Raw genomic sequence first — 24,398 nt, 5'->3', positions numbered from 1 at the left:
AGGATTTTAGAGATTCCATGATACAATTGATTCCTCTGGTTATTTATTTATTTATGGAAATAAAACATCACTCTGACATTTCACATAATTTCCTCATCCCCTTTGACAGATTACTGTCCTCACCAGGCAGTCTCATTATGGGCACTTGAAGTTCAGGAGTGTTTTCCTTTGTTCCAAATTAGGAGCTCAACATTTAACATATTAGAAAGGAGGCTCATTATATTAGATTCCCTGTTCCGCTCAATCCACCACTTTGGATAGTATAGTGTCAACATGGACATGTGCAGTAGTAGCAGGAACCATATACAGTACAAGGAATTTTTTAAAAACCTTAGGGGGTCCTCTCCACACTCCAGAAGTAATTAACTTGTTCGATTACATTGGCCCTTTTGACATTTTCTATAGTGTTTAACAAGCGGAACAATTTGCTAGCTTCTTCAAAGGTTACTTTGCAATACTTCTGCTCTCTAAAACTGTAGCTGCACTGCAGGATAGCCTGGGTTTTAGTTTTTTCAGCATTTTGATCCACGGCCTTTTCTTTTTCTATGTATTGTAGGTAATCAGGGATTGTGTAACACAGAACACACAAGAAAAAGTTTAAAAGGAGCAAGGGGAAGATTAGAGTGGGGCTGAGCAGCCACTCAACTCTGCCTGCACATAGAAACTGATGCCAAAAGCATACCCTCCAACATTTCTCCAATGAAAATAGGGGTGTCCCATTCCATAATGATAATTTATACCCCACACATCTTACTGGGTTTCCCCAGCCTCTCTGGGCAGCTTCCAACATATATTAAAAAGACAATAAAACAGTAAACATTTAAAATATTTAAAAATGCTTCCATATGCAAGATTGCCTTCAGACAGCTTGGGGGGGGTCAGATAACTCCATACCCCAGTGAAAATAAGGACATCCTACCACACCCTCCAACATTTATCCAATGAAAATAGGGATGTCCTAAGGAAAAGCAGGACCTTCCAGAATCAAATCAGAAACTGGGATGGCTTCTCTAAATCAGGGATGTCCCTGGAAAATAGGGACACTTGGAGGGTCTGCAAAAGCAAGAGGCTAGAGTGTTGGACTAGGGTCTGGGATCTGAACTGGTAATGATGGACTAAAAACAAAACCTTGGGGTCATAGTAGCTCAATGCAGAGGTTGACCCAGTGTGCAGCAGCTGGAACAAAAGGCAAATTTAATGATAGGGATCATTAGGAATTGAAAATAAAACTGCTGATATCATAAAACTGTTTAAAAAATCTATGTTGCGGCCACCCTTGGAATATTGTGTACAGCTCTAGTTGCATCACCTCAAAAAGGATATTGTAGAGTTGAAAAAGTTTCCAAGTAAGAAAACCTGAATGAGGAAATGTTGCCGCATTTGGGACTTTTTAGTTAGAGGAAGACGAGAAGTACATAAAATGGTGCATGGCATAGAGAAGGCGAAGAGAGAAAAGCTCATAGCTCATGGACATCCAATGAAAGTGAATGCTGGAAGATCCAGTAAAGAGAAAATACAGAACTTCTTCACACAGTGCATAGTTAAATAGTGGAACTCACTTCCACAAGAGACAATGATGCCCAGCAACCTAGATGGCTTGAAAAGAGGATTAGACAATTTCACGAAGGAGATGGCTATCAATGGCTACTAGCCATGCTGGCTGTGCTCTGCTTCCACAGCTGGAGGCAGCAATGCTTCTCAATGCCAGTTGCTGGAAACCACAGGAGGGAAGAGTGTCCTTGTGCTCCAGAAATGCTTGCTGATTTCCCACAGACATCTGATTGGCCACTGTGAGAACAGGATGCTGGATTTGATGGGCCATTGGCTTGATCCAGCATACTCTTCTGATGCTCTCATGGTCCCATAAACAAATACAATTTATTGCTCCATATCCATATCTTGGTGATGCGTGAGAGAGAAGGAACAAAAGAAAGAGACAGAGCTTTAGTTTAGTGCTGCCTTTCCACACTGAATTGTGCTCAAAGTGGCTTACAAAAAACACTTTCAGGGGGATTTTAGTTGAGGGGGGGAGAGAGAAAATGGTTAAAACGGGATAAAAATCAAAAATTCAACAAAGTTCACATAAAATCAATCAATCAAAATAAATAAATAAATGCAGTTCAGAAGGGCTGGGATCTCCTAACCAATTTGCAGTTGGCACCCCCCCCCCCCGAGAAAGTGCTGGGAGGAGCAGTGACGGTGAGTCCTCTTCCCCAGCCTACTAGACGTTCCAGAAGCTATTACTAGTCTTACAGAACTTAAAGAGAAGGCTTTAAATGTGTTGTCTCTCAAGCCCAAAAGCAAAAAAACAACTCAGTAGCATTTAGTTATTGATTCAGTGGGTGTAGCTGTATTATTTTTTCTCCTGACAGGCCCTTTTTCAAAAGACGATGCCCCACAGTAGCATAGAAACTCTTCTTCCTAGAAATGATAAAATCTCTTCCAAAATGAACCTGTAGTGCAAACAAATGGATGTTGTTATAGGAGCTCACATCTTCACTGCACAGAAATTCCTAGGGATCTAAGAAAGTTGTGGCTATTGTTACACTGGTTTATTTTTTTTTAAAAAAAACGGGGATTCTGGTTTGCTGAGCTAGTTGTTGAGCTATCCTGGAAATAAATTAACCTAAGAGCCATGCATCTGGGGTTGAGCCTTTATTGTATTTTTCTATCTTACCAGGTTTGTCGACACTACAAGCTGTACTGGACACTGCAGCTGAAAAGAAATGGCAAGTGACTGCTATAAATGTGGGCAACATTAATAATGACAGAAAAGATGAAACATACCGCTCATTGTTTCGGGATCTGGAGGTAAAAAGAGAAAGGCGAGTCATTCTCGACTGTGAACGGGATAAAGTCAACGACATTGTAGACCAGGTTTGCTTCCCTCTATTTTTTAATGCCTAACAGTGTAAGCATATATGAAATGCTCCCATCATGATTTATCATCACAATTTATTTGTGTTGGGTCCAGCATTGGTAATAGAATTGCATTCTTTTTTTGCATACTTCGGCAATGACAAGAACATTCTGATAACGCTGATGCATGGAGCAGAAAATCCAGTTCATCAGATTTTTTAGAAATCAATTTTTTGGGGTTAATAAATGCTCTCGGTGTTTAATGCACAGTACTCATTTTCACAGTAACTTGGATCCAAAGGGTCCATGTATGAGCACATGGTGCTTTCACTTACACCTGGATTAGAGGAAATTGCTGATTCCCACCCTTGGCTTTAGATCCTTGGCTGTTCTGCCAGGGGCAGAGAGCAGGAAGGGCTTAGCTGGCCTGGACTCCGCTGGTTATAAACTGACCCCACTGCCATCACCTGCTGGCATTGAGCCCAATCTGGGTCCAATTATCACACCAGATCCAGGCTGGTGTGAAGGAGGGTTTTAGCTGCTCTGTGCTGTGAGTGATGGGGCTGTAGATGCAGCAGTGGCTGCCCCACTCTGTTGCTTCCCACTTCTACCTGGCTGGGATTAGAATTGCTCTGTTACTCACCTGGAGCTGAGCAGATTGAAATGTTTTTGAGATGGTGTGGAAAGTGAATCTGTGGGCTGAAGGCTTTAGGTAGAATGCCTTGCTTCCATCATTTCTCAAAGCAAGACCTTTTCATTTTGGCACTTCATCAAATGAAGTCCTCTATAAGACGCCTATTATGTACTTCTGACCATCAGAGAAGATTAAAAGGATGATACCTGAAATGAAACGTGGAGGCCTTGGTTTGATCAATGGTAAATTAAAAGATACTCAGTCTGATCTATACTACCTAGTTAACTTGAAGTACTTGGAGTGTAGCCTGTTTAGCTCCATTGACATTTATAGGACTAAATCAGAAAAAAAAAACAGACCCCAAGTTCTTTAGCTGATTGCAGAACAGGTTGTACTTCTTCCATAACAGTAGCTGTGGTTTTTTTTTCCTAGGGAAGGCTAGCAGTTGGCTCATCCTCTTTTTGAGCCTGTGAATAATGCAATAATGCTTCTGTAACACAGGGCACAGAAGAGATTTCAAAGCTCAGTTGGTTAGAGTGTGGCGCTGATAACGCCAAGGTTGCAGGTTAAATCCGCTTATGGGACAGCTGCATATCCCTGTGTTGCTGGGGGTTGGACCAGATGATCCTCAGGGTCCTTTCCAATGCTACAATTCTGTGATTCTAAGACAGATATAGAATGGCTTGTGTTAGCATCGTATATGAACAATATAGCATACATGTGAGAATTGCAATGTCATACCCACACCATATAGTTATAACACATTACTCCCCCATGAAGAATCCTGAAAAATTCCCGTCACCCCTAACAAACTACAGCGCCCAGGATTATTTGGAGGAAGCCATGTGTTTTAAATGTGCTTTAACTGTGTACTGTCAATGTGACCAAAATGTTTCATTGTATCCGGGTCCAATGCCAGGACTGCTTTTCTACTGGTCAGTCAGGCACCCTATAGGTCAGTGGCAGTCCTACATTTTGGGGGCCCTGAAGCTTGAACTGTCATGGTGGCCCCTTCACAACTAGCGACAAGGTCTGGATAACCACTGTCATCTTCTTCAAGGGGGTTGTTCTGTGACAGAGCAGCATAATTTTTATTTTTTAAAAATTAAGTACTACACCTCAGATTTTGCTTAAAATTGCTGTACCGTGACACGCTACCTTTACAACATTTGTGCTTTTGGCTTTCAAACTTTAGGATTGTTGAGATATATACAACAAAAAATTAATCCATTTGAGCTGTGTGACTCAAATTGGGCCTACCTAATTGTTTTAAGTAATGTGGACTAAAGTCGCTTCTGGGACCATCTGGGATTAGGGCCCCTGATGCTTAAGCTTCATTTGTTTCATAGTAGATCCACCCCTGGGTCAGGTTTGCTCTCTCCCAGGGATAATATAAGCTTTAAGGAGCTCAATCAGGCCAATTCGCTGACCCTCAACAAGGCCGCTGAGCATACACAGGCTTCACTGGATAGTTCTTTGTATATCGGCTGCCATTTTATACTCACATTGGAGTAAGCCCCATTAAACTCAGCAGGTGTATACATGTATAGGAGTTACATACAGATATTTTTACTTTCAATTATTTTTAGGACTGGGCCAGAATTGCTCCCAGTTTTGCAGGGCCACCTTGTGAACCGAAGAGGTGTTCTCTTCCGCATTCCTAGGAACCCTGAGAATAGGCCTTGTGGGCAGGAGGCTGGCTGGACATTTTAGAAAGTGCTGTCCAGTTCTGCATTAACAACAATAAAGATCCCACAGCCACCTTGTACAGTGACTAAGGAAAGTGCAGGCCTTATTGAAAACAAGCTATATATATATATATGGAATTCATAATACGTCCTGCCCTATTTGAAATCTTGTTGGGTTTCCCCACCCCAAAAATGCCCTCCACAAAGCCTTCAAAAGATTCAGCCCAGAACCATATATTTTCCAGTGTAATCCATAATTAATCCCACATTATTTTATGAAGTGTTTCTTCTAGTATATGTGCCATTTCCCTAATCAGATAAGTTATATATTTCTCTCGCAGGTTATTACAATTGGAAAGCATGTAAATGGATACCACTACATCATTGCAAATTTGGTAAGTTAATTTAATACTAATAACCACAACTTAGCTCCCAGATATTAAAGTGGGATTTGTTTGTTTGTCTGGTTTTTGGGGTAATTTTATATGATATAGTTCATTGACAGACTAGATTGCTGTCTGGAAAACATCTTATAGAGCTGTTCAATAATTTGAAGTAGAAGAGGTATCCATGGATCATATCACAATTGCATGAAATGATCATCCCCCTATCTAACAAGCCACTTTTCCCACTTTTCCTTGCCCATTCCTCTTACTCACCCATCTCTTCTTATATTCTTCTTCTAACCCATTTACTGTAGCCCATTATTTTCCATGTGTTTATTTCACATGGATATCAGGGATCAGGAATATGCCTGCTGGTCCTATTTCTGACATGATGCACGATGCTGCCCTTTCCCGTGACATTTGTGCATTGAGTGGTCATGTCAGAGAAGGTACCATGAGCCCGTGACCTTCTTGTTCTTTTATAAGGCTTACTGATAAATCATAAAGGGATCAATAAGGTTACTGTTACTTCTGACAGTCAAAAAATATGATGCAAAGGGCCTTCTGAACATGCATAGACTACAGGTGCTTCCTTCTCGCTGCAGTTCTTCCTCACAAAAATCTACTCCTGAAGACCAATGCATTCCCTGTATGACACAGTCTCTATTTCCCTGAGCTCTTAAAGGTGAATGACAAGGCAGACAGCCAATGTAACTCTTGGAAGTCTGCAGTAATTTTTGTTGAAAAGAGAAGAAACCCTTATGTGAAGAAAAGTTTTACGAGTCAAATGTGTATGTGAACCTTTTAGTGTTAATGTTTTTCTTACTAAAATATGACAGAAAAGTTGAATAACTGGCCAACTGACCAATGTGTTCAATGCCTAGGGATTTACTGATGGAGACTTATCAAAAATACAGTTTGGAGGAGCTAACGTATCAGGTTTTCAGATAGTGGACTATGATGATCCCCTGGTGTCAAAATTTATACAGCGCTGGTCAACATTGGAAGAAAAAGAATATCCAGGAGCACATACTAGTACAATCAAGGTACACTTTTGCTAATACACTTGGACTAGGGTATACTGTGGGAAAGAAGTGTTTGTTGTCGTAGTTGTCACACTAATAATGAATTCTAGAAGAACAGCTTTGTGAATCTATTCTAGAAAAAAATTATAAACCTGTGGAAGATTAAAGACTAATAATTTTGATGAGGCATTAGCACACACAGACTAGTGCCCACTTCATCAGTTGTATGAACAACTATCCCATGTGGCAGAGTCAAAGGATAGCAGTGGTTGTGTCACATTTCTGTGAAAAATAAACTACTGTTCCCAGAATTCATATGAAATAAAAGCAATAACTCCTTCATAACAGAAGTCACTTATGAAAATAGTCTTCCTTGCTAATGTCCTAAAGCCGGTCCATTACGTTCCGTGATGCAAAAGACACCCCCAGTCTTGACTGAATCAGAATTCGATAGAATTTAATTTTATATACATGTTTCAGACTGAGAAGGCGTAATGGCCCAAGGGAAGGTATGTCGTATCTGTGACTTAAAGTAGAAGAACCTCAACACTGCGAGAAAGATTTAGTGATTAAAGGGGAAAGGAAAAAGAGAAAGATGGTATGAGCTGTGGTGGTTAGATATTAGTTGCTTCTTGCCTAGTGCTGCTTTTAAATTTTCATGTTTTCATAAATTTTCATCCGCACATGTTCAGTAGAATATTCATTTATTGAATTCCATTGCCAGTGTGCTGCATGGTTTATGCTGGTAGCTTAAAGGCAGGTACATAGCTGTTGCATTTCCCAATTGCCTTTCCCCTCCTGCTTCTAGTAAGCTGCAGTGACACCGGTTGTGGAAGGCTATTGCTGTAGCTGTGCCCCACCAGGCAAGTCCTACCTTCTCATCCCTCCACACTTGGCAGCCTCTGCTGTACGGAAGAGCCTTCCATGAGAGGAGGGGCCTCTAAACATTATTTGTTTAGAGTTGTTGGAAGAGCTGTAGATTCTGAAAGCTGTTGGTGACAAGAGGATGAAAGTTTTGGCATTCTGTATGGCTCTTTTTCTTCCCCACTCAGCCCCGCTGTTTTAATTAGGCATTGTCTTTCCAGACACAGTTTCCATAGCCTTCTCTTTTTTTTCTCCTCCCACCTTTGGCAGAACATTCAAAATTATTGAATCAAAATTGGTTCTGGGAAGTAGGTTCATTTTCCTTCAAAAACAGAAAAATATTTCCAATGTGCATATTTAATTCAGTTTATGTAAACTGGGGCAACTTCAACACGTAACTTGGATAAAAAGGAGTACAGAGCATATTTATGAAATGCTAGCAATGGAGACTGCTTATTTATTTATGACATTTCTATGCTGCTCCAAAGCAGAGAGATCTCTGGGCAGCTTCAACAAATAAATTAATTTAAAAAGCCATTGCAATACAAAATTAAAAATAAAACTCCAACATCACAAATGGCATAAATACAGTTTTAAAAACCCAACCCCAAAACACATCATACCCCAAAGTTGAAAAAGATATTAAAAACCTGAGGTGCCCAGACTGCAGGAGTTATTTTAAAAGCTTTGGTGGCCACAAAGGTATTCACCTGAAGCTGAAAAGACCACAAACATCAAATCAGACAAGAAGTCTTAGGAAATCTGTTCCATAACCAGATTGACCAGGTGGTTATCTGCCTCAACTCGAACAGCAAGTCTACTCAGAGCACGACTTGCTCCACCTTGATATCCCAAGTTACTAAAGCTCAGTAAAAACTATACCTTTCAAGAATATTTCATCACCAAAAGAATTCTGGGCACTGCAGTTTACGCCTCACAGAATTACAGTTATCACCAACCCATAACACACTACGGTTCCCAGAATTCTTTGAGGGGAGAAATGTGCTTTGAATGTGCTTTAAAGATATAGTGTGTACAGAGAAGCAGAACTATGACAGCCTCACCCCAGTACCAAAGTACAGCTCCAGAAATATTTTGCAATTCAGACTCGTCATTTGATAGCAATCACTACTTGTCCTCAAGTTGCCTCCAGTTCCCCTTCAGTACATTTCCACAAGGAAACACACAAGGCCACTTTCTGTTGTGAGCACGATAAGCAATAGAATATGACTGACATAAATCAGTATGTCATATTACAACACAAGGATGTGAGATATAGTACTAAATGGAAAGAGACATTTCCAACCCAATTCACACCCTCAAAAAATGCATTTTAAAGGGAGTATTGTTTATTTATTTAGAACAGTCTTCAGAGTTTGTTTCTAACATTATATTTTTCAGGATTCAAACTACCTCCCCTTTGATTTCTTAAAACGTTGGTGGAAAAAGGAATGAAAGTCCTGCAGACTCTGTCCCTTGTGCCATAGTAATTTATTTGTATTGTTGTAGATAAAAGAGAGAGAGAGAGAGAAGGGTCCATTGATTTTCAGTCTGCCATCTCACAGGTCCCAGTTTGCACAATCTTCTGCTGTGCCTATGCAGAAAGTGGCCTGCACAGAATGAACCAATGATGGTGCAGGTCACCATATGATGGCACATCACTTTACTACTACAGCATAGTTTGGGCTCCCTTTGATTACTAAAGCCCCAAAAGTCTGAAAGACCAAGTTCTTCCCTACAGACCCTCTCAGCAGAGGTTGCCCTCTTGGTAATTCTACCACCCTCAGAGTGTGTGGGGCTGGGGGAGTGAGCCAGGAAATAGCATTTTCTGTGGTAGCCCCTACATTGTTGTTGTTATTTATTAAATGTATTGGTTGCTCTTCTTTGCAAGGTAACTCAAAGCAAGTTGCAATATATAAACAGACTCATTCTTTAAAACTGGTGTAAAAGAAAACAAGAATCTTAAAGACACAGCTATTTTTAAAAGGCAGGATTTAAAAACTCCACCCACATAAGGAGGCCACAGATAATCATAGATTAATTATGGAATTGTATAAGTTGTAGAATTCCCTTTCACACAGAGGTGGGTCTGCACCTTCGTTGTACAGCGATCTACGATATCCTTCTGAGTCAACCACAGATTTTCTGTCTCTGAATATAAGAGATAAGGCAGCACAAGTAAAGCACTTTTTTTCCTGAATAATGTGACTGAAAAGCCAGTTGCCAGAATGTCATCTCCTTTGAAATAAGGCGAGCTGTTAAAATGGAGAACTTCAGCTCTCTGCTTGTCAATAGATTTCTGTTTCAGTGGAGGCATTTTTAACACAGCCTAACAGTAATCATGGTGGGAACCAGATGTTCCAAGCAGTTTACATTAATTTAAAAGCAATTTTGTTATAGTGCATGGTTGCTTCAGGTTGCTGTTGGTTTTTTTTTGTTTGTTTGTTTTGCTCTACTGCAGTTTTAAGGTTACCTGAAGGCAGCATTTATTTAAGGTAGGATGTAAGGTAGCATTTATTTTGTCAGCATGTGTGATTTAGAACCCTCTTCAATCAAAAGAATATGTCAGAGGCAGAAAGGGAAGCAGGGATGGTTCAGCTTCCTCTGAGACAAGCAAAATAAATTTTAAAGAATTGCCTGTAAAATGCTTTAAGGAAAAGTTAAGAGAGGGGAGGATGATTGTGACATCATATCCTTTCTCTTCTTTCCTTCCATTGATGCTTTTTTACCAGTATTGCTACTTCTTGCCTCTTAGCAATGCAGACGAGGCTCATTCACACTTTTAATAAGGCCACTACTTCTGACTCTTTTCTCCAGAATTTCTCAGACTAGTTTTATGCCTCCCCTCCCCAGTTATTGCCATTTTCTTCCATTCGACATGCCATGTAAACTAGCAGTATGATAATATTATGCTTATTGATGGAAGTGGCATCACATCCGTTTGGCCTTCCTTTGCCCCATCTTTGACTTTGCCTTCCTTTGCCCCATCTGTGGAAAGGTTGTGCTGCCCTCCATTTTACAATCATGACCAAATGTTACTTAGGTATGACATCAATGTCAGTGTAATGGTTTTTCGGATGCCACTTCTCAGGACACTTGCAGTGTCCTGATGCATTGAAAACTTTCTTCCAAATATTTAATTTGCTATCTGTGTGAGGTTTGGAATGAAAAGTGGGATTTGAGCTTGGACCTGGCCAGCAAGAAAAAGATGGAAAGGGGGAGGGTTTCTGAAAATGAGGAAGGGATTGGTTCTGCAATGAGGAAGGGCAAATAAAGCTTGGAAGCTGGATATTTCAGGGAATCAAATTCTTGGAAAGATGGGGGGGGATTGTCTGGCTTCTCATCTTTGCTCCCAATGGGTGTCTGGCAACATTTTGTATGACCTTAACCTCCTTAATTAATTATTTTATCTTCTGGAACAATTTGAACTCAACCTCCCCACTGCTGTTTGTTTTGTTTTGGGTTGTGAAACTGACTGTATTAATAGAGCAGGACAAGGTGGGCAGGGAGGATTTCTCCTGATCAGGCATAGGACTTACATAGCCTGATCAGACACATGTTCCCTAAGTGGTAAAGCTGCCTTGGCCCATCCCATGGTCTTATTTCTCTTCCCTCTTTGGTGCTTGCAGCAGAGCCTGGAAATGACTACAGTAGCGAATACCCTCGCTTCCACGCCTGTCCAGGACTGGGCAGACATTGGCACCTGTGGGAGGGGGGAGCCAGTCAATCTCTTCCATACCCTCCCCTGGGCTGTGTTACATTCCCCCTGTGTCCACCCCACACACCCCTGAAGTGATGCTCTACCCCTCCTTGCCCCAAGCAGGGGCTGTAATTTCCAATGCCTTTCATTTATATGCTCCTTCTTAGATGCATGCCCATACTTAGGTTGAAGCAAACGCTACTGCAGATCTGTTTTGAGCATGTGGTCCTCCAGGCCTCTCTATGTGGCCCTTGGGACTTTCTACAGACCACACCAGTCCTTCTCCTTGATTGCTTAGCTGGAATGGGTCTGTGAACTGTGAACATGTCTCTTGCTTCCCTGGATGGAGGGTGTGTGTGGTCTGTGTGGTTTATGTGTCTATAGAAACTTTGACATAGCTGGAATGTAACCAGCCAGAATGTAGTTCAATGGTAAGAGTCCTATCCATTCTGTAATGTTTGGCCATTGAGCTATGATGTGCACGAAATGATTTGGGAGAAGTGGGTTATGTGTTTAAAGTGTGACCTTTCTCCTTCTTCTTTTCAAAAACACAATTTAAAGCCACAAGCTTTGACAGCAGCTTAGGAGTTGTGGTGGCATCACCACACCTACGACTACTTCTGCTGTTGCATCACAGAGCACCTGTGGGAAGGACATGAGCTGCAACTACTTGGCAAGAAGCCTAGAAACAGCTCAATTTTATTAAAATACACAGACGAACCAGTATGTTGAACCTTAGTTCAAGGGACTGGGCAAGAGCATCTTCTACTTTTGCAGCTCTGCTAATATCCTATTTCCATGCAGATGCATATAGGATTTTGAGAAAATGGGATAAAACACTATGAGATCTACTTGGGCAATTAGGAAATGATAGGAAAGAGCAAACAGAATAAATCTAGAGCCTTGTGCTACACTTTTTAATACTGACACTTTGTTCTTGAATCATTAATCAGTGTATACAGGGATGAAAATATTAGATCCATATACTTAACTTTGTATAAAGGTCACAGGCCTGGAAAATAAACCACCCTACTGTTTTGTAATTAATACTAGCTAGGAATACGCGTCATAAACCATTTTATATTTGCCTCAAGACTGCAGTTATTTCAGGGCGCATATAAGTGATTACAGTAGCAGCAGGAGAAATTGCCTATCTCAGCGGTGTGCTCTAGCATAATTTAGTTACTGACTAGTCTCCGAGCAAGCAACGCTAAATCATTCCAGCAAAAGATTAAATTTGGAAAATTTTGATCTATACTGTACTCCATACATGATCAATGAATACATGATCAAGAGAGAAGGGCAGATGGCAGCCGTAAATGCTTCTGAGCACACAAACACCCCATTGCGTTATAGTGCCGGCTTTGCTTTTCTGGAAAGAAAAGGAAGTTGCTCAAAGTAGATAGTTCACGCCTCTGTGGGGGTGTCAAAGATAGATACTCAAGTGGGGAATTTTTTTCACCATGGGATACATTCCACCTGAAATGTATCATCTCATCCATAGGAGTCTTCTGACCCACGTCCTTTCTGTTTAAGGTGAAAGGATAAACAGATGTTCACCATTCATGCTACTGCTGGATTCCAATACTAGTGGAAGTTGATGCAGTGACAGGGGTCTGGTAGGCTGAAAATGACAAGGAACAAGATTATACAAGGAAAAGGCATTTCCTGGCATGATGCCTGAACCAGGAGCTTAAGATCAAGTGCCATAATAAGACCTTGCCATAGCTTTTAGGGTTTTTTTGTGCAAACTGATGAAGCAAACGCCCTGTACATGTTCCCAGTAGTATTTACTGTTGGCTGTTTGTATTACAACTAGATTTTTTTACAGTTAATCTTCAAACTGCACTAAAGGTTGGCATCTCGTTATTGGCCCTGAAACACAAACTCCTCTCCAAGTATTAGATGCAGACTTTACAAAACTCTTGAAAATTCTCTCCTGGGAGCTTTTAAGTAGGGAAAGTGAACTTGTATATTCTGATATAATAAAAACTATAGGAAGGCCAGTTTCACTAAATCATTGTCTTATTAGGCACACTGTAAGTGTGGCAAAACATTTCTGTTATTACAAGAAAAAATATCCAAATGATGACAGACTCTTTAAATCTTTACGAGGTGCAGAAAATTGAAGTATCTGTGTGAACAAGATTTTCGTGCTTCCAGCTGTTGAACAACCACTGCAGGATTCTAAAGATTTATTTTCAAATCCTAACTTTCTACAGATTATGATTAGGAACACTGGGCTTTACATTATGCTGAGTCTATCCTCTTAGCTCAGTGGTTCTCAAGCTTGGATCCCCAGATGTTTTTGGCCTACAACTCCCATGATCCCTAGCTCACAGGACCAGTGGTCAGGGATGATGGGAGTTATAGGCCAAAAACATCTGGGGACCCAAGGTTGAAAAAGGCTGTAGACTTAGCTCAACATCAGGGGTTGCCAATGTGGCGCTCTCCAGATGTTGTGGACTCCATCTCCCATCATCCCTGATGCTGGCTGAGGCTGATGAGAGTTCACCATGCCTAGGACTGGACTACGAAGTCCTCTCCTTTGATACCAAAGCTGGAGGGTGGATAAAGCTTGTTGCAGTCATGTTGCACAGTGCCTAGCTACTGTTGACTCTAGGACCCAGGGACTTTCTGGTGTGATTTTCTCAGGGAGCTGCTGGCAGCTGCTGCTCCCCTTGTCGTTGCTCATGGGGTTGGATTAGGTAGGACTGAGTGCTGAACTGTCAACCTCATCACCACTAGGAGAACTCTCAACCTTAAGGGCTGGCAATGAAAGATAGGGTATGGGAGCTGTTCTGCTTTGCTGTAGGGACCAACTTTTGCTCATCCCCACATATTTGCCAAGCACCAATGAGCAAGGCGAGCTTGATGATCATTCTGCTTTTCCCCAGCCTGCTCACCTCTGCCCAGGCTCAACACCACATATCCACGTATCTTCATATCTCCCTCTCCCCCATCTGTCACCCAAGACAGTCTCAGCTACAGGATCCACAGAGTCCAATATGGGCTGGATGTCTTGTGGTCGGGTCCTTATTGCATCTGATTGGCCGCTGTGAAAGCAGAATGCTGGACTAGATGAGCCATTGGCATGATGCAGCAGGCTCTTCTTATGTTCTTAGGGTTACCCCAGATCTGATTATACCACCCCATTGTGTACAACCGCTGTAATTTTGGCTACATGAGTGATGCTACTTGGAGAACTGAATCATAATTAGCATAAAGGATGGGCTTACCAATGAGGTGACCTCCAGGTGTTGATGGACTCTCTCAACAGCATGACCAATGACAGCATCTGGATGGCTGCAGGTTCTTCACCTTCAGCAGCTCCCTCAATGTTGGGTAATGATAAGAAATATGCACTGAACTAAATCAGTTATATGCATTGTGGGAAAATATAATCTTAAAGGGTGCGGAAATGATCTTTACTTTCCTCCCTTCTCTTTTAATGGATGCAATCAGTTGCAAATAAGTACTGAAGGCTAGTTTCCTTAACTTGTGCTTAATGAATTATATTTGCTCCTTTTCAGTACACATCAGCTCTGACCTATGATGCTGTCAAAGTGATGACTGAAGCTTTCCGTAACTTGCGTAAACAAAGGATTGAGATTACCAGAAGAGGAAATGCTGGAGACTGTCTTGCAAACCCAGCAGTGCCTTGGTCACATGGTGTAGAAATAGAAAGGGCACTGAAGCAGGTATTGTGGAATTACTGTGTATTAAATGATCTCTGAATGTCTTCAACATTAAAAATAAAAATAAAGGAAGACCAGTCAACCTGTGTATTTAACACTTCTGCGGGGACTTCTCAGCAATGCAGAAAATGACTATTATCTGTAGAACGGTCCTCGGCACAAATGAAAATTCAGTTGATATGAAATGTATTTTGTGGACAAATCAGTTTAACTTTACCATCCTTTCCATCCTTATTTCACATAGGTTCAGGTGGAAGGGCTATCAGGAAACATAAAGTTTGATCAGAATGGAAAGAGAATTAACTATACAATAAATGTCATGGAACTCAAAAGTACCGGTCCCCGGAAGGTAATTTTGGTTCTGCCTGCTTTTTGTTCTTTCCTGCTAAGTGGTATTTAAAAAAGGAGGTATCTTAATGCTGAACATACGGATATAATGCAATTAAATGCCTATCTGTAGAGATATAAAAATGTTTTTTTTAAAAAAAATGTAACAAAGATAATAATTTAAGGTAAATAGAGTCTTTCAGTATAGTTTATATTATTTTACTTTACATCTTTCATGTTTACACTTAAAAGTAAGAGGGAGTACTTGTGGTAAAATTTAGCTTTTAAAAAGATAATGAACTCTCTGGAAGGGGTAGAATTTTCTGAATTTTTTATCCTGAAATGTAACCAGGGTTTGCAAACCTCGGGAAGTCATAGAAAATTATTGTTTACTGCAAATGAGCAGCATGCTGGTTCACATGTCTCAGTCATATGCCCTTTGTTCTTTTCCTACTCTTCCTTGTCCAAAGCCAAGAGGACACAAACTGGAGCATTAAATGTGCACCTTTTTGTGGTTTCCTTCTCTCCAAAAAGACCTCAATAAGAAGCCAGCTTATTTTGTTTCTTCAGCGGTAGGGGACACCGTGGATGCTAGTTCACATGTAAACACAAAGCCAGCCCTCTGATTTGTATCATCCCAGCTAGGGATAAGTAAGAGTGGAAAAGGAACAAAGCAGGCATGATTGAGCTGTATCTACCAGCATGCTGCATATTCATGTTAAATCATAGTGCATTTTAAACTATGACTTACCTTTAAACTATGAATCAATGTGGGAATGAGGAATTCCTTTTATGTTCAAGGGACTTCTGAATAAATAATAAAAACAGCTGTTATTAGTTCTTGATTACAGCTTTAGGCAGGAATTGGATATGTGAATGCAATTTATCAAAAATCATGCTTCTAAACAAAAATATGCATTTGTTTGCCCTGAATACAACCTGCAACTTTTTTTCAGATTGGATACTGGAGTGAAGTGGACAGAATGGTTGTGAATCCAATTGAATGTCCCTCTTGCAATGAATCCTCGGGATTAGAGAATAAGACTATTATTGTCACAACTATTTTGGTAATTAAACACGTTTTTTGTGAAATGGATAGTCTAAATTGCAACCTTATCATTCATTCTTGGTCTATATTAGAATAAGTCATGCCTAGCTGACTTTATTCCTGTGTATTTGTGAAAGGTTGAGGAACAAGAGAAAAGTGTTGGGTGCCATTTGCCTGTTGCTGCAGAATTGTTTGGAGAATTTTGAAACATGCCTTTGCTTTTATTTATTTAAATAGCAGCATTTGTGGTGGATAAGCTTTTTTTTTAAAAAAATGAAACTAAAAATTTCAAGGGAACCAATTTCAAGGAAGCATTATTCTGTTGTAGCAGGACTCTGTGCTTTGGTTTTGTGCTAAAATTGTTACACGATAGAGGTTGTTAAGCCAGGAACAAATGCAAAGCTCTTTCTCTCTAGTCACTTTCAATCCACTAAGCAAAAGAATGTGACATTCTCCCTTATCACTTTAAAATAGCAAAATCATATATAGTCATGTAGTAGAAATGCCAATGTTGTTTACTTAGTAAGCTAATCATTCTTCAGAGTTGTTCATTCAAGGCTTAACTGTTCTGGATTATATATTAAAGGAACCAACAATTTGTCAACTTTTGATGGTGGTAAGATTTTTTTTTTTTAAACAGCTATATTTATTGTAAGTTTTATATGATGAGTTGTGGGTCTGGTGGTAACAGAGGTGTGAAATACCATGGAATAAGCAGGAATGATCCAATGCAGCTCTCTTTTTTTAGAAGGCTAACTAAATAAAAAGTTTTAAAAATCTTTCTTTACTTGTCAACATACAGTTTATTAATGCTAATGAGAATTATGAATGCACCTTTGAAAACGCCTCTCTACCTGTAAGGCTTGCTGCAACTTTGAAGAAATGTTATTGTGATTATGGATAAATAAACAATCTTGAATGTTTCAGAGGGGAAATACAGGTTTTTTAAAAATTGTTTTATTCAATGTACTTCCAACCCTGTACACAAAGTATAGATGACTAACATGGCATCCTTTTTTGATTAGCTAAAGCCAAGTTTCTCTGTACAGGAATCCCCCTATGTTATGAAGAAAAAAAATTTTGAATTGCTTGACGGAAATGATGCCTATGAGGGCTACTGTGTGGACTTAGCTGCAGAAATTGCCAAACACTGTGGGTTCAAGTACAAACTCACAATTGTTGGCGATCGCAAGTATGGGGCCAGGGATGCAGAAACAAAAATCTGGAATGGAATGGTTGGAGAACTTGTTTATGGGGTAAGAGACGTTTTTAACCATTGCAAGTAGCTATGACTAACGGAGATCAGGTTAGCGCATGTTGGTATCACAGCTGTTTGCGTGGATCCAAGTGAGACTTAAATGGGCATTTGAAAAGAGGTCAATATCTCTGCATTTCATCACCTTTTCCTCCAAATCAAAACTTCTGTGCACTCAAATGTCCTAAACATTCAGGGGCTGTGGCCTGACAATGTTGTTTGGTGTGTGATTATAAAGAGGTATCATTTGCATGATAAAAGTGAAGCCACGTGGTACCGTGTATGTCAGGAAGTAGACTATTGTAGGCAGATTGCTTAGTAGTTTATTCCTCAGTAGGATGCTAGAATTGAAATTAGTATTACCCGTGTCCCTGCTGTTGCATTCTTCATCTGCGATGCACAAAAGCAATAAAGCCATTCCCTTGTTAAATATTGAATAAGTTATTATTTTGTTTTGCTTCCATTACAGAAAGCCGATATTGCAATTGCTCCATTAACTATAACGTTGGTGAGAGAAGAAGTGATTGACTTCTCAAAGCCCTTTATGAGCCTTGGTATATCTATAATGATCAAGAAGCCTCAGAAGTCCAAGCCAGGAGTGTTTTCCTTTCTTGATCCCTTAGCGTATGAGATCTGGATGTGCATAGTTTTTGCCTACATTGGGGTCAGTGTTGTTTTATTCCTGGTCAGCAGATTTAGCCCATACGAGTGGCACACTGAGGAGTTTGAAGATGGAAGACCATCGCAAAGTAACGAATCAACTAATGAATTTGGGATATTTAATAGTCTCTGGTTTTCCTTGGGTGCCTTTATGCAGCAAGGATGCGATATTTCGCCAAGGTTGGTTACACACCCATTTCAGCTTTGTGCATTTTGGGTCTCACTCCAGAAGTTCATGGTGCATATAGATTCAATCTCAAGAAATGCCAGCTGTTGACATGTTTTTCAAAATCATCCACAGCCCTTTAGATGGAAACAACTTCTCCCGATGCAGGCCAGTGGGCTGTTCCATTGGTTTCCTCTGAGCATCGATCCTGCCTTGCCCTAGTGGACTTATATGCACCATGCAGAGGCCATAAAATGCACGAGGTCCCCCTCATTCCATGCCTTCTTGGAGGGGTACCGTGTTTTTGCTGCATATTCCCATTCACAGCCAACGGTGCATTGATTTCACAGATGCTGTAATGGGAAAAGGGGTAACACACAGTTAATGAGCTGTGGAAGGAATGCTTTCCCCTCCACAAGCCATTTTGCACGGCATTCTGCCTATTGCTTAAACTCCCCATCTCCTTTCAGGAAAATCACTGGAATAGAAAATAGAAAGGTATTCTGATAACTCAATAGTCATGTGAACCAGGTACAACAAACTTGGCAAGAGTGTGTAGTTAGGTTATCCTGGAGAGAGAGAGAAAATCCGGGGTGATTTGTTTTGTTTTGTTTTCATTTTTAGAAACTTAGATTCTGGTCTTGTATTTGGTTTTAAGCCACGAGTAACTGCAGCTCAAATTATAATTTATTATGCCCATGCTTTTTTTACATGTTTCTTTTGTAGTGTTATCAGCTATTCCATTACCCTTCTGCAGCCTAAGCTCAACAGCTCTGTTGGGCACCTGTTGATGCATCATGTTGAGTATGTGAACTGTATCAAAGCTGAAATTCATTTAGCACTTGGCCCAGAGGGTGGCAAGTTTGGGCATTGGCTAGGGTTCAACAGAGGACCCAACCATCATAGTGCTACCATTTTCACTTTTTTATAGTGTATTTCAAAAAAGATCAGAAATAAAATTCTCAGTTGCATGGCCCCATCACATCTTCCAGGTTAGCACCCCGCTTGATCACAGACTTCTAAATTCTGGGGCCAGTACTGAATTCATTCAAAGAAATGGAAGTAAGAATGCATTGTTTAGCAAGCAACTTACTGGTGTCTGATATTTAGGACATCTTAGTATATCTGTGGTAGAGGAATCTGGCTTTCTCCCTTTCAGTATCCATATTTGGAAAAGTGAATTTTAGAGAATGTTATAAATAACCCAACTTTTAACACAGGTTTTGCTTATTTAGAAAACTAGACCAGGAGTTAAACCAGTATCTATTAATAGATACTCTAAATCCTAACTGAAAAGCAAATTAAAATTTCATAAATATTAATGCCTGACAAAGTAGACCCTGAAAGGTTTGGGAAGATCATGAAATGAGAGATCAGCTGCAAAAGAATTTGCAGTATATGCCACCTTGAAGCTAAATATACAGGTTAGAGCATAAGGCTAATTAATATGATGATGAGGCATAAAACAGATCTAGCCAAGTCAAAAAAATTAAAACTTTGCATTTATATAGCATGTTGTCTTACTGTAATGCACACAACAACCATGTAAGGCCAGCCAATATTTGTTATACTCAAATTACAGATGGGGAGAGAGGCTGAAAGAGAGAGAGCCTTGCCTAAAGCCAGCAAGTGAGTTCATGGCATAAATTTTTTAAGGGGATTTTTTAAATGATTCAGAACGCAGTCTCTTAGCAATTATGTTACAGTAGCTCTCTATATTCAAATTTATGACTGACCTAGACAAGACAGAACATTGCCTTCAGGGGAGAGGCGTGCTAGCATCCATTTCTGGTTGTAAAAACAAGCATATTACGAGTTTGCTGACTCCAATGTGCTTGAGTGGCAATAAAATGAACTTTATAATTTTAAGTAGTCCCAAAGGGCGTCAGTCAAAGAATTAAGAACTATGCATATAAAAATATTTCCTTTTTTTATTTTCTGAAAAGTGATATAAGTACACCAGGAAAGGAAAAGGTTGTTATGCTCACTTGAATGGTGCTGAAAAGCTCTCTCTCTCATGTCAGTGCTCCAAGCTGAAGCAGTAACATCTAAAAGCTTCTTAGGATGCAATCCTGTGCCCATGGAGCCACAGTGAATTCAGTGCGCCCCTGAGTTGGCATGCTGATGTTTGTGCTGGCAATGCACAAGATGCTGGCCTGAGGATCCAGCACACGTTATGGCAGATATGAATGGCAAAGATCTTCTGCTTAGAGTGTTGCTTGTAAGAAAGAGCTTCCAACTGGCAGCCACATGGGATTGCAAGAAATTTGGCCACATTCCCGATTTTTGCCAAATCATTTCCATGGGAGCCTCCTAGTAGGGCTTTCCCCTCTGCAGGATACATGCATGCATAAATCATTTTATTTGTATGTTGCCTTTCCATAGTTAACAGGAGTCAGCAACCATTTTCAGCCTTGGGCCGGTCCACTGTCCCTCAGACCATGTGGTGGGCTGGACTATATTTTGAAAACCATTCTCAAGGCAGCTTACAACATGAAAAAAATGCATAATTACAAACATAACAAAAGTAGTCATAAACAGTAAGTGAAATATCAAAAAGTACACAACCAAACTGAACAATTTCCTCACAAATCATAACAAAAATTAATAACAGCAACATCTCTGCCTGCTCAACCCCCCCCCCATAAAAACCCTAAACAGAACTCCTGGTCCCAGAATGAAACAGTAATATTAATCAGAAAATGCAAGACTTCCAAAGAAAGTTTTACACATTTTTAAAGTGATGTCACAATAGGCCATGTTGCTAGCAGCTCTTCCGAAACACTTAGAAAGGTGAATCAAGGGTTGTTCTGTTGCTTATATATTGTCTTGTATTTCTGTAAGGACTTAGATTATTATTTTGATTGTCAGTTGTTCATGTACATTTTATTTTTGAGCAATTCACATAACTATGAATGCAGTGCATGGCAGTAATTGTTTGAAAAGCTAAACTTAAATGTGAATGGTGTGGTCCCCAAATTAGACTTCCCAGTCCAACAATTCTCTTGCTTCTTGTGGTATATGTTTGATTGTTCAATTGCATCTGCCCTTCGTGCTAGGATTTTCTAAAGGAGTGCAATGGAGAGCATATGGGACTTTGTACCAAGGACATTACTTCTTATTTTATTCAGTCAAAATATAGGTTAAAGCACTGAATCCATTACAGCTGAAACTGTTGATTTTTACATAGTAGACATGATCTGGTAGAAATGGGAAAACTTAGATCCAAAAGCCTATAATTGATCTTGCCTGACTTTCTTGTATATGTGCTTGAGCTGTCACAAAAAATTCACCTGAGTTATCACGAAAACCTTACTTTTTAAAATATGGCTATAATGTTATCTAAGCAGCTTTCTTTTCCAGGGTCCTCCGACCAGTGAAGGACTGATGAGCTAGTACTTTGCTTCCGTACATTATCTCAAGACGGAGTCCTGAATTTAGTGACACCACTTGAGCTGAGTAAAATTATCCTAGCAAAACTATAGTATGTTTTTAATTTCCCATTTCAGTAGCATGCATTGAAACTGAGAGGAGAGAAAAAAACACACTTAAGGTAGAAAGGAAAAACCAACATTTCCCTGCATTACACAATGCAGCATATACATAAACCTGGTGACTTGTATTCCTTTCAGGACATTCATTTCATTTTACAAATCCATTTCATACTTGTTATTAGATCCCTGTCTGGGCGCATTGTTGGAGGTGTGTGGTGGTTCTTTACCCTGATCATAATCTCATCCTACACGGCTAACCTAGCTGCCTTCCTGACGGTAGAGAGGATGGTATCTCCCATTGAGAGTGCCGAGGATTTGTCTAAACAATCAGAAATCGCTTATGGGACATTAGATTCCGGCTCAACAAAAGAATTCTTTAGGGTAAGAGTCTTCTTTTGGTCTGAAATATTAAAGGTTTCCCCCCTCCTTCTCTGCGTTTTTCTGAAATTAAGTAATAAATAAGATCCATTCTTGGTGTTGTGATTTAATAATTCAATGCATGTTCTAAATAAGTGCCAACTAGTAATTTGGGTGCCAAATGTAACTCCCTGCAGAGCTGAAATAAAGAGGACAGCTCACTTGCATTTAATATAAGCCATGACTTCCTTCCATGATATAGCGGCTTAGTCATGCTGGCCACATGACCCGGAAGCTGTACGCCGGCTCCCTTGGCCAATAAAGCAAGATGAGTGCCGCAACCCCAGAGTCGTCTGCGACTGGACCTAATGGTCAGGGGTCCCTTTACCTTTACCTAACAGGTGTGGAAAGTATGAAGGAGAAATTGTACGTCTCCATCATGTTATGTGGGTTTCAACAACAATGGCAGCAGAAGGAAATGTGTATGTAGGTTTCAGATCTGTAACGTTTGCATTTTGTTCATAATTTGTTGTTGTTTGAAAGTAATAAATAAATGCAATAGCTAAAGTCTAGCTTTAAAATATCTCAGAAATATCTAATGTATGCATACATACATACAGTGGTACCTCGGGTTAAGTACTTAATTCGTTCCAGAGGTCTGTTCTTAACCTGAAACTGTTCTTAACCTGAAGCACCACTTTAGCTAATGGGGCCTCCCACTGCTGCCGCGCTGCCAGAACACAATTTCTGTTCTCATCCTGAAGCAAAGTTCTTAACCCGAGGTACTATTTCTGGGTTAGCAGAGTCTGTAACCTGAAGCGTATGTAACCTGAAGCATATGTAACCCGAGGTACCACTATACTCTTACTTTACACAGTTTGCAACATTGATGCATGGTTTGTTTGCTTTTAATCACACTGATGGGTATTAGGAGACTTTGGGGCCATCATCCAGTTCAGACTTCAAACCTACTTCACGGCTGAAGTTCTACTGCAGGCGATCGCAACTCAAATTTTAGCACAGATTTGAGTTATTTCTGTAAATGACATGCTAATTATAGAATCTCATTTTGAGAATAATAGATCGTAGTAAGACAAAATGGGAACGTTATCTGATGGCCAACTAGATATGTAGATTGCTAATTAATTTGACAAATCCTTCATAATTGAAATTCTTAATTGAGTGTCTCTAAGAAAGAGCACTCTTTAATGAAAACAGCATAATGAATATAAATGGAGCACACTGCTAAAACAGATTGATTTATGGTCTTTGCAGCCCCAAAGCTAGAAAGCTGTAATAGAAGTGGGATGTACCCTTGGTTACTGTCCGGAAGCTTTGTCTGGTGTGAATCTGGGGAACCACAGAGGAAATTACTGGCAACGTATTACTTCGTTGTTTGATGCTTCACAATCTATCCAGTTGTCAGTGCAATTATTTCAATTCATAAACTGCCTATTCTCCTGTGCTTTACTGTAAATTCTGATACATAGGGGAGCTCCTTCTAGAAGCCATAGTTTGCGGGGAAATTCCAATGATCAGTTGTGTAAGATTTTGCCATGGGCATGTTACTAATTACTGACTCAGTACTACAAGATGCAGTGATGGCCACCAACTTGGTTGAAGTTAGAAGGGTTTAGGCAAATTCATAGAGGACAATGCTATAAAGTTTTATGGTTCCCCTTTTCCTGAAACATGCTCCTGCAAAATGATGGGGGAAGCCAGTAATGAGGTACTTTAACAGCAGCAGAGGTGGGCAAGGAAGTTTAATAGGCTCATGTTAAAGACCTAGGCACTCATACAATGTCCATCACTACCAAACAAGGTCCATTGTCTTTCCAAGTCAGCGCCAAGAGGCATTGGAAAATATAACTTCGAGTCTTCCTGGAATTAAGAATAGTCTCTGTGCACATCAAGCACAAGACTCTGTTGCTATAGGGCTTGCTTCTGCTGCTGGCGATTCCCCTTTCCCCATTGCAATAATAAGTTTTAAGAAAGCTGGGCAGAGCTGGCTGTCAGAGAGGAGGACTAGGAGCAGGCAAGACCAATCTTTCCAAGACAGTTGGACTTAGTTTATATTGAGAGGAGGGTTTTGAACTGAAGTTTTTTTTCTGAACCTGTTCCCACACCACACATTCCATTCATTTAGGCTTGTCAATTTAGGCTTGCAGTTACTTGCAGATGTCTGCTCAGAAGTATGTCATAGTTAGTTCCATGGAGTTTACTCCCAGGTAATATAG

General features: G+C 40.2%; 1 protein-coding gene across 6 annotated transcripts in view; it reads left to right on the top strand.

Annotated features, from left to right (window-relative positions):
* The window catches only part of GRIA2 (glutamate ionotropic receptor AMPA type subunit 2), a 74,478-nt gene that overhangs the window by 42,757 nt on the left and 7,323 nt on the right, over positions 1 to 24,398 (top strand). For all 6 annotated transcript variants that reach the window (XR_014552144.1, XM_083631110.1, XM_083631111.1 and 3 more), the window contains exons 4-12: positions 2,681 to 2,877; positions 5,523 to 5,576; positions 6,452 to 6,613; positions 14,690 to 14,857; positions 15,099 to 15,203; positions 16,138 to 16,248; positions 17,279 to 17,485; positions 17,954 to 18,324; positions 21,987 to 22,185. Coding sequence is in view for 5 of the 6 variants with exons in the window: in XM_083631110.1 (XP_083487236.1) it covers positions 2,681 to 2,877; positions 5,523 to 5,576; positions 6,452 to 6,613; positions 14,690 to 14,857; positions 15,099 to 15,203; positions 16,138 to 16,248; positions 17,279 to 17,485; positions 17,954 to 18,324; positions 21,987 to 22,185 (1,574 nt within the window). In the remaining variant the exon portion in view is untranslated. The remainder of the gene's footprint in view (positions 1 to 2,680; positions 2,878 to 5,522; positions 5,577 to 6,451; positions 6,614 to 14,689; positions 14,858 to 15,098; positions 15,204 to 16,137; positions 16,249 to 17,278; positions 17,486 to 17,953; positions 18,325 to 21,986; positions 22,186 to 24,398) is intronic.

The sequence above is a fragment of the Podarcis filfolensis genome, assembly GCF_964270895.1.
Source record: "Podarcis filfolensis genome assembly, chromosome: 9".
In the NCBI taxonomy this organism is placed as follows: Eukaryota; Metazoa; Chordata; class Lepidosauria; order Squamata; family Lacertidae; genus Podarcis; species Podarcis filfolensis.
Note: the sequence above shows the minus strand (reverse complement) of the source record. Positions and strands in the feature narration are given on the sequence as shown.